This window comes from Mytilus trossulus, chromosome 13 (assembly GCF_036588685.1).
Source record: "Mytilus trossulus isolate FHL-02 chromosome 13, PNRI_Mtr1.1.1.hap1, whole genome shotgun sequence".
NCBI classification, from domain to species: Eukaryota; Metazoa; Mollusca; class Bivalvia; order Mytilida; family Mytilidae; genus Mytilus; species Mytilus trossulus.
In genome coordinates, this window is record NC_086385.1 from 6,921,281 (window position 1) to 6,932,767 (window position 11,487).

General features: G+C 30.6%; 1 protein-coding gene across 1 annotated transcript; it reads right to left on the minus strand.

Annotated features, from left to right (window-relative positions):
- Positions 1 to 3,676: 3,676 nt before the first annotated feature.
- On the minus strand, positions 3,677 to 10,232 carry LOC134694949 (uncharacterized). Its single transcript, XM_063556065.1, has 4 exons — positions 9,902 to 10,232; positions 6,991 to 7,073; positions 5,567 to 5,660; positions 3,677 to 4,679 (listed from the first exon to the last, which is right to left on the minus strand). The coding sequence occupies exons 1-4, from the start codon at positions 10,104 to 10,106 to the stop codon at positions 4,435 to 4,437; spliced, it is 627 nt and encodes a 208-aa protein (XP_063412135.1). The 5' UTR covers positions 10,107 to 10,232; the 3' UTR covers positions 3,677 to 4,434.
- Between the last annotated feature and the right edge of the window lie 1,255 nt (positions 10,233 to 11,487).

The window sequence follows — 11,487 nt, forward strand, 5'->3', positions numbered from 1 at the left end:
AAAATGCACTTTAGAGATAGAACATTCAATTATTATTTGTTGTTATTTCAGTAATTTTCAAATGTGAACTGTTTAAAATATTCTAAAATATGAATATAATTGAATTTTAAGTTTTTTAGTCATAGGTTGATTATTTTTAAATCATGATAAACTTACAAGGGACATAATTCTTTAAGAATGAGCATTGTAATGTGGCCGTTAGGATTATCATTTCATTGTTATTTCCCGTGATTAAACTATAAATTTCATATTTCTTCATTTAATAATTTGCAAGAAGTTTATTAAGTATATATCTATTAAATTGCATAGCTTTTGGTATTTGAATTCATTAGTTAAAGATAGTTTTTTTATATTCTTAAGTTAAATATTTGCATCGTCGCAAAATGTTTGGTTACCTTCTGTGAGAAACTTATATATTTTATAGAACTCGTTTTAGATTCTTATTTTGAATCCTCAGAGGACTGATATTCAATTCAACCAAGAAAAGACTAGCTTTCCAACCATCCGGGTAATACGGGTAATTTGAAGTCATTGAAAGCTCCATTTCTATTTACATTTGGCATATCATGACAAAAGTTGTACTTTGTTGATTAAATATATATATTTTTTTCAGTTTTTGGTTTTCATTTACTTAGATATTTTATAGCGCTGTTACATTTTGCATCCATCATCTCTGTATAAATTAGTTCACAAACCAGAACAAGCTGTGGTCTGCATCACCGAATCTTCAGCAGAATTAATTATGCATAATTTGTGGTACATTTTCGAAATCGAATTCCTTTCAAATTGAAATAAGATTTGGATTAAAATATATTGTAATAAATAGTTACATTTTGATGTATGCTTAACATCCAGTTGCAAATATTACACACATATTCAGGATAATAACAGGTACATTAAACATGCATATGAAGTAGGTGATAATCAGTTATAACCTACAAGACAATATATTGATTTTTAACTCACTTTTACCCTACTTTTAAGATAAAGAACCAGAGAAGCATCTTCAAATAGAGATGACCAAGAACAACAAAGACAATATTCATTTTTCTAAATGGATGCTTCACATAAATGTCCTTTGTGTTATCACGTTTATATTACGTGTTACAAAAAAAAAGAAAACAAAGGCAAGAGGGTCCTGACTTGCAATAGGCACTAAATGCGGCGAGGTTGAACATGTTTTTTGAGATCAAAATCACCTTTTATACCTCTAGGTTATGTAAAAAAAACAACACCAAAATACGCACAGTAAAACTCAGTTCAATACAAGTCCAAGTCTGATGTTAGAATAGGAAACAAAAGAATCTAAATAAAATGACAGTAATACATCAATTCATAAAGGACTACTAGCAGTTACTAACATGCCAGCTCCAGACCTCAATTAAACTGATTGAAATAGTATGACCTCATCATATGAATCATGTGAATATCAAGCAAAATCCCTCTTGTTAGTGATTTAATATTATACCATCATACCATATATGAGAACATAACCCGTAGCTTGCCAATAAGTGGTATCAGAATAAATATGTTTATTTCCCATAAAAAGACCCTATAAGCCAAAATATGAAATCTTGAATGACCTGACAACCGTATCGTAACTATAACCTTTCTGAATTCGACTGTTTAAAGGTTTTGTTAGCTTTTGAGGTGAATGCCGACATGTTCGTCCTTTGTTAAGAAAATTACCGTAAAAATATTGGATGTGAAATGCCCGAACGTATAAGATTTCTGCAAGTTAATATTTTGACTAGTTTGTGTTATCGAAAACCCTGGTGTAATAATTTTTCAGTACTACATAAATTTCTCTTGCTAAAATCTGATACGGTGTTACATACACGATCAAATCGTACAAGTTAAAATAAAATAAAAAAAACACACCATAAGATCGTGACAAGGGAACGTTACCATCTAAAAATTAATAATTAACCGCAAGAAATGAAAAATCATCTCTTTTATCATAAATTTCGGTATTAAGTTTCCCGTTAGTGATAAAGATATCAAGATCTAGGAAAGGAAAGGACAAGGCAGGGCGTATTGATAGTATTCACCTTACCTAAAATTAGTTCAACAGGATATTTTTTTTAGTAATCATACTGTAGACGTAATTATTGAGAGCCAATATGTCTTCCAAATATCTAAATGTATTGTTAACTTATGTATGTGACGTTCTTTCGATGGGTCTTTGCTAATTTTAGTCATAAATTGTAACTAACAATAACAGAAAGAGGTCCGTAATAAGTGGTGAACAGTTAGTCCCCATTTGAATTCCGAAAGCTTGACGATATACGGAATCTCCAAAGCGAACAAAAGTGTTATCTAATAAATATCTAAGGGCAGTTATATTAACAAAGCATGTCCAATTGACATAATTCGTTTGTGTGTTGTTACTTATAAAAGATAGTTTGAACATATGTAAAATTGAGAATGGAAATCGGGAATGTGTCAAAGAGACAACAACCCGGCCATAGAACAGACAATAGCAAAAGACGCACCAACAGGTCTTCAATGCAACGAGAAGTTCCCGTACCCGGAGGCGTCCTTTATATGGCCCTAAACAAATATATATATACTAATGCAGTGATGATGAACGCGACACTAAACTCCAAATTGTACACAAAAAACTAAAATTAAAAATAAAATACAAGACTAACAAAGGCCAGAGAGTCATGACTTCGTACAGGCGCAAAAATGCAGCAGAGTTAAACATGTTTATGATGTTTATACCTCTAGCCAATGTAGAAAAGTAAACGCATAACAATACACATATTTAAATTCAGTTCAAGAACAGTCCGTGTCTGATGTCAGAAGATGTAACAAAAGAAAATAAACAAAAATCTGACTGTTTTAATGTCCATATACTTAGATGCATGATGTTTTTCTGTTTAGAATATGATGCAAAGTGGTATATGGGGTAGAAAATTAAAAACTTTGAGCAGATTCAAAATCATCAATATGAGCATGCAATTTATCAAGTTCTTCTAAAGAATTTTTTACACTCCAAAAATAATTAATTCCACTTTTCCAAACGCCTTAATTTAAAAATGTAGTATTAGGTTTATGATTTTACTTAACGTATTAGTAAGTAGAATAGACAATTTAGTAATGAAGCAATGGATTGAAGACGAAACAAATCTATATTCGTGAGTTATTTTGTGTAGCTTCAGAAGCCAGAGCATAGTTTCATTATATTTGGTTCTGCAGTTAAAGAAATAAAGAAATAGCTAACGGTTTATGATTATTACTGATGTTGTTTTCCGAAAATGGAGTCAGTTGGAATATTGGTGAATTCGTGATTTACTTTTGTAGAACCTTGATTTATTAGACAAACGGTAGAAGTGAGCATATGGAGTTACCGACAAAAAGGATTTTCAACCTCATTATGCTGTATTGGTTGATCTTTTCTTTTCACTGTAGTGCATCTGTAAACAATAGCACATTTTTTAAAACGATAATATATATTATTTTGTATTTGCTCAAGTATAAAAAGAAATTATATTACATACATTAACGTAAGTAACTAAGAGATATATCGTATCGTTATTATCATGTGGCTTGTTAACTTACAATATGCAGAAAAAACAAATATAACATTGAAGTATTATTTCAAACAATGAAACTCATATTAATCCAAGAAAATACGAGTTAAAATGAGAAAACAAGTTCAATTCTTACTTTTATAAATGATGGAGACAGATTTGAAGAACAATATCTTAAATTGTAAGCTTAAAACACTTATTACCTATCGTTGTTCAATATGGAAGTAAAATGCCATCATGTATAAACCACTTGCATACTAAATCAGACTTCCACAATACATAAATGTATGATAGTTATCAAAGGTACCAGGATTATAATTTAGTACGCCAGACACGCGTTTCGTCTACATAAGACTCATCAGTGACGCTCAAATCAAAATATTTATAAAGCCAAACAAGTACAAAGTTGAAGAGCATTAAGGATCCAAAATTCCAAAAAGTTGTGCCAAATATGGCTAAGGTAATCTATACCTGGGATAAGAAAATTCAAAGTTTTTCGAAAATTCAAAGTTTTGTAAACAGGAAGTTTATAAAAATGACCAAATTATTGATATTCATGTCAACACAGAAGTGTTGACTACTGGGCTAGTGATACCCTCGGGGACGAAACGTCCACAAGCAGTGGCATCGACCCAGTGGTGTAAATAGTTATCAAAGGTACCAGGATTATAATTTAGTACCGACTTTTGCACATATCTTAGATGTTCCTACAATTAATGTATGTATGTTTGTAACTAGTAAGGAATTTCCCCTTTAGCAATTCGAATAACTGAAAAAATAGACACTCAATAAAACAATCAACATAGTATCGCAATCAAGGCCTTTTGATACTTATAAATATAATTTCATTTTTTTTGCTATTCATTTATATCTTAACAAATTGATATAACACATGTCAAATTTCACAAATATAACCTCCTAGGTATTTTCCATTGTCACATCCATTATCATGGAACTTGTATCTATATCTAGCGTAGAAGAACATGCAGTCGTTTTCACTATCAAGTTTACTATCGGGTCCCTGATTAAATGCAAAGGCAAAATAAGTCATCTTTGTGGCTTTACCATGTTTAATCCATCTCCAATCGCCATTTGGTAGGTATCTATTGATATTACGTCCACCAACGTAGTAATGTATACCTATAAGGAAATCATCTTCATAATAAATATTCAATGACGCATGCATTTTGTTACAATGTAATCATTGGTGCTTTGTTAATCAATCGGAGCGTTTGGAAGAGATCTAAAGTAGCAACAAAAACATTTAAAGACATTTTATAAAATAAAACTACTAAAACATGTAAAACGAAGTAATTATTTTGTTTAAAATATCACAAAACTATGTGGATTCTTTCTTTTTTTAAGAGAACATGTCTTCGAGACACTGTAAAACATTTAAAATCCTGCTGCTTGCGTGTCAAACTGTATTTTACATCTTACTTGATAGTATAGTGCATTTATAGATTATCGTTCATCATCTCAACGAAATTGAATTTTCTCGCTTAACCAATAATAATCTGTTTGTCGCTATTTGACATATGACGACATTGTTGATTTTATTGACAACGGGCACGTACACCTTAACTTTTAAACAATAATGTTTCATTTTACACTAAAGTACTGAGAATCAAAATTGTCTGGGCTTATACACGCAGATATGTTTGAATGTGGATGAGCTAGAACATTCATTTGTGAAGTTTAGTAGAATATAACCGTCTGCTAGAGTTTAGACTTAACAATACAGATACTGAATTATTTTGTCGTAAGATTTTAAGACATTAAATTGTCAAAAATATTCATCGCAATTTGAACATGGATAAAAAGGTGTCTCACATAGAATTTTAAGTCATTTCCTTTTTTTATATTATATATGGTACAGTAAAAGTAGCACAGGTATTGTTCTTATGAATGTTAAACAAAATTAATAAGATTGTCTTCATAATCAAAACGACAGTATAGTTTCCCATCGATAATTCTTAAATTGTAAGTAAACAATAATTTCTGCAAATATTTTGAGAGATAGTTACCTGAATTCCGCTTCTGAAGGAACAATTTCATGATCATGGCTTCTTCGATAGTTTCGAAGTTAGCAAGGTAAGCACCAGGGTTTGTACAGCTCGCCTGTGATATAAGTAAAAGTAAAATGACAACAATACATCCATAGAAAACTCAAAACGCAAAGTCCTTTTATAGAACGGCAAAATCAAAGTGCAAACACATCAAACGTATAGAAAACAGCAGTCATATTCCTCATTCAGAACATGCATTTCCTTATGTAGAAAATGTTAGAATAAACCTGGTTTTATAGCTTGCAAAACCCCTGAATTATATGACAGTCTAAAACAATTCCAATATATTGACTACAATGTATGAGTATATCAAAATCAGGTATAAAGGGAAAACAAATATAATTGATAAAGTAACAGTAGTTTACCGTGGTTCGAAATTTATAAATCGATTGGGAAAAAAAGCAAATACGGGTTACAAACTAAAACTGAGGGAAACACATGAAATATGAGAGGAGAACTACAACACAACAAACACACAGAAACGAACTATAATACAACAATGGCCATTTTCCTGGCTTAATACAGGACAGTTTAAGAAAAACCTGTTATTTTTGGCCATGCCAAACCTCCTAGTTTTATGACAATGTTAACTATGACAAGACTACATGACAACACTACATGACAAGACTACATTACAATTAAATGGGAGAACACGTAGCACAACAAAACACGCGAATGCTAACAAACAGGTACCAAGTTTAACATTTAATACTCCAGACGCCCATTTAGTCCATACAAGACTATACAGTGACGTTCAGATGGAAAAAAATCGAAAGCCAAAACAAAACAAATAGTAAACCATTTCATAGTAAAGCATTGAAAAATCAAAGATTTTAAAGTTGATATATTTTTTATGGGAAAATCACCATGAACATTTTATCAAAACACTTAATTACATGATACTTATATGTGGCTACCCGCTAAATTCACGCTTATAAAGCTAGCTTATGTAATATTGTTTAGCTTTTGCGTGATTTCCCTCTTATTTTCAGTATTTCATACTAAAATATCTCATCATGAATACCAGGATTAAAATATATTATTTTCGGCACGCGTTTCGTTTACAAAAGGTTCATCAATGACGCTCGACTCTACCAAAGTGAAAAAGTTCGAAGTTTAAGAGCATTGAGGACCAACAAATTTTTAAAGTTTTGTCATATACAGCTAAGAACATCTATTCATTTGTCATTTAGGGGCCTTTTATAGCTGAATATGCGGTATGGACTTTGCTCAATGTTGAAGGCCGTACGGTGATTTACAGCTGTTAATTTCTGTGTCATCTGATCTCTTGTGGATAGTTGTCTCATTGACAAATATACCAAATTTTTTGCATATATAGCCTTGTGTTCCCGTACTTTTTTTTCTATCTAAGTAATACATACAAATGCTGCATCACCAGATACGTTGTCATCCTTGATAGAATAACAACCTTTCCCTATCTTCTCGTATGGTTCTTCGCAGCTCACTGTTTAACATATAAAAAAAAAGATACGAAAGATTTATAACTTCATAACTTTATATCATGTAAATTCATAATTCATATCTTTTATTACAATATGTACAATGTGCATTTACATGTAAATAACCTCTTCATAGACACAAAGATTGAAATTTGATATTTACGCCGGACGCCCGTTTTGACTATAGAAGACTCATAAGTGACGCCCGAATAAAAAAATGTTAAAAAGGCCTAATTAATATGTTGAACAGCATCAAAGATAAAAAATCCTAAACGTTTTGCCAAATACAACTAAGTCAAGGCAACAGTACATGTAGTATGCCACTGTTCAAAATTCATAAATCGATAAAGAAACAAAAAATCCGGGTGACAAACTTAAACTGAGGGAACCTATCAAATGTAAGAGGAGAACAAAGGAACAACAGAAACACAACACAAACAGGGAACACACATAGAAACAAATGTTAATGTAACAACGGTCATTTTCCTGACTTGGTACAGGGTATTTTATGACAAAAATGGTGGATGAATCTGGTTTTGTGGCATGCCAAACCTCCTTCTTGAATGGCAGTGTTAATTATAACATTTAAATGACAACAATACACGACAGGGTTACAATATATAAACAGGTAAATGGGACAACATATAGGAAAGAGAAACAAATGAATAAAAGTCTTCAAAAGGTAACAGGTTAAAAAATATTTGTTAACGCCAGACGCGCGCTACGTTCACACAAAAATATGTTCAGATGTAAAAAAGTTTGAAAGCCGTAACAACTACAAAGTTGAAGATCGCCGAGGACCAAAAGTTTCAAAAAGTTGTGAGGCCAGGGTTATCCGTCTGGGACAAAAACATCATTATTATCAAGAATAATACATAGTTTTGCTAACAGTTAATTATATAAAATGACTATACAATAGATATACATGATTAATTTGAAGTGGTGACTAGCTAAGGTAACACCAACAAATAGGTAGAAAAAAAACATTTACTTAGGCTAAACAATTGAAATTATCAATCTGGCAATTGATGGTAACAGCTTTTAGACGAATTATGTATGCATAAGTAAAAGAAATAAATTTGGCAAAAATATCTCATCATTATAATTAAAATAAAACCACATCTTTTTATTCTTCACATTGATCTAATAGTGTTTCTTTACTAATGCTTTAGCAATTATGGCAGAAAATGATGATTTCAAACATTGTTTTTATAGGTAGATTTAAAAGTTAGAGACATAGAACATGACACAAAAACAAATGTTGCAAACCTGTTGTTATTTGCATGCTTTACAAAAAACCAGGACAATATTTGATCTTTATAATAGCTACATTTCTAAAAAGTAATGTATAACTAACCATGTATCTTTGAGGCTATTACGTTTTTCAAAATTTAATTTGCTTCAAAGCATCTTGCGTATTCAAAGTTTCATATTTTAAATCAAAATGTGCTGCTTATTGTGTTTATAGTCAATAGTCATATTCCTGTGTATTTATGTATGGCTGAGGTCCTATTCATTTTCAAAATTTACCGCTATTTAATTAAGCAGTTGTTTGCTTTCAATAACGGTTATCGATCTACTTATCAGTCCGGATCCATAACGTGTTTATACTTAATAAGGTATTATCTGCATATACCCACATTGACGTACTTTCTTGTATCGACCTACCTCTTACACCCAGATATAAACTATGATATACTCAACAAGTAACATTCGATTTATTCACTTGCATCGATGGACGTACATGCTTACACTTGCATCTACAAAGTTTGTCAAACTATACACCTTGTTAAAACTAACCTCTGATCGAATTATTAAGCTATGTGGATTTCATTTTAAACTAAATGCACCTAACTTTTGTCAACATTATTGTTTGGTCTAACATTTTAACTCAATTGTAGGCTTTTTAACCTGGTTCCCTCTACCATTTCTAATAGAGAAAAGTTAAAAAAGAACATGCGCACACACTAAAAGGAAATTCATTTTTGTTTTCAACTGTAACAACATTTTGCTTTTTTTGAAATATAAAGGCTTTTCTACATCATGCATAGATTACCTTAGTTGTATTTGGCAAAACTTTTAGGAATTTTGGTCCTCGATGCTCTTCAACTTTATACTTTATTTGGCCTTTTTAACATTTTGGATTCGAGTGTCACTGATGAGTCTTTTGTAGACGAAACGCGCGTCTGGCGTATATACAAAATTTAGTCCTAGTATCTATGATGAGTTTATCTATATACTGTGAATTCATTCATTTTCGTGGATACCAATTTTCGTGGTTTAAAGAAAATTTGCCTATTCGTGAATATTCATCATTATCATTATTATTGTAATTATTATTATACAGTATTCATAACAGCGCATTATATAATATTAAAATTGCCCTAAGCGCGTTACAACATATATCTATTCACATATATAAGTATTACCAAAAAAATATATACGCCCATGTTAAAAACTTCTAAATCAAACAGATTTTAGAAATATAGCATTGATAAACAATAAAATGTATAAATAATGGGCATGATAAGATTAATAAAAAAATCAATGCAGCGAGAAACTCCCACATCCGGAGGCGTCCTTCGGCTAGTTATTAAGAAGATATTGAATCTGTAAAAAAAATGTTAAACTTAAAAAATATTTGCTAATAAAAATTCGAAATTAACTAATAAAAGTAAGTTTAAAATTCAAAGTCTGCATGCTTTCCTTCAGAAGAGGATTATTCGTTGAACATCACAATTATTGGTTCTCCCGTACCCACGAAATCCACGAAATTTGATATCCTACGAATATAAATGAATCCACAGTACTAGACGTTTTCTCAAACACTTACCATTAACTGTATTCTCTATGACTTCCTTGTTAAAAATCTCTCTCAGTCGTTGATTCAAATTCGACATATTAAATTCAGCATACAGAGGAGCTGTAGCTTTATTATTCAGTAAAGGAATCTGTACGTTTGTTTTTCCGTCAGCGGCACAAATTGCGAAAGACATCGAGCAGTAGAAAAGCCAAACAACACTGTGCATAGCAGACATATTTGAAATCTGTGTACAACTGAACAGTGGAAAACTGTACGACTATGGACACAAGCCTATACCTTTATAGTGATCATTTGAAGTGCGAACATCCGAATATTGTAATTATGTTGTAATTTAACAGTACATGGTGGGCGTTGGTTCAACAAATGCATCATTGATTGTCTTATTGACTAGGCGTTATATAGTTGCACCCTATTCATCACTTGTGTTATAGATATAATTAAAAATTGTACTTCATTGCTAATAAGTTAACTCCCAAGACAGTCGATTGCCATCAAATATCAACCAATTGTAAGTGTTTCTGTGATTGGTTCTAACTTTAATTATAAGTGTTTGTTCAATTGCCATCAAGATTGAAGTACATTTGTAGTGACATGACAAAATATAATGATAAACAGAAACGATTTACGTAATTTTATGTCAAAACATCAGACCTAAAAATAAATAACCATGAAATTAAAATACATGATATAAACAAATTATATCTGTTTTTCAGTGTATATATATAGTCTCAAAACATGTTAAAGAAGCAACAGCAAAATCTAATATATATGAAAAGTTAAATAAAATTATGTGTTTAATTACATGCATGCATGCTTATGTTTGTTTGTGTTATGTTTTATTTATGTTCATGTACATGTACCACTGTCAGGTTTGTGTATATATTTTGTTTATTACATGCACTTATCTCACACATGATCATGTATCATAGTTTTTATAGTAATCATAAAATCATACAACTAATGAAAATATGTTGTAAATATGAGGTGAAACAAATATATCTTCTTTTTGCATCTATGTAAAAAAAAAATCATTCAAACTCAAAATTTAACAGTGGGTGAAAATCTACATATAATATATTGTATAACTAAACTGTCAAGTTTATGCCAAAAAGGGAAAATAGAAAGATTACAATTATGGACAAAAAAATCAAAAATGTAACATTCTTTTCATGCAAGAGTCAAATTTTATAGGAAAAAAAAATGAAAAATCAATAAATAATGAGTTTGATGGTAAAATGTTTCATAGTTATGGTAACACACAATCAAAAGGGGTATCGATCTATGTGAAAAATAATTTAAAATGTAAGACAATAAATGAGATAAAAGATACAGAAGGCAGAATAATTTTGAAGAACATAGAAATAAATAACAACATTTTTACTTTAATAAATGTATATGCTCCAAATCAACACAAAAACAGAAACAAATTTTCAAAAAGGTTCAAAATATAATTGAAAACAATCGCTTAGGTATTCTTATACTTGGAGGTGACATGAACGAAACCCTATCAATTAATAATAAAAAAACTAATAATATCTCACGAAACAACAAACCAGTTAATAGATTTAAAAAATTAATAAAGAACAATAATTTAA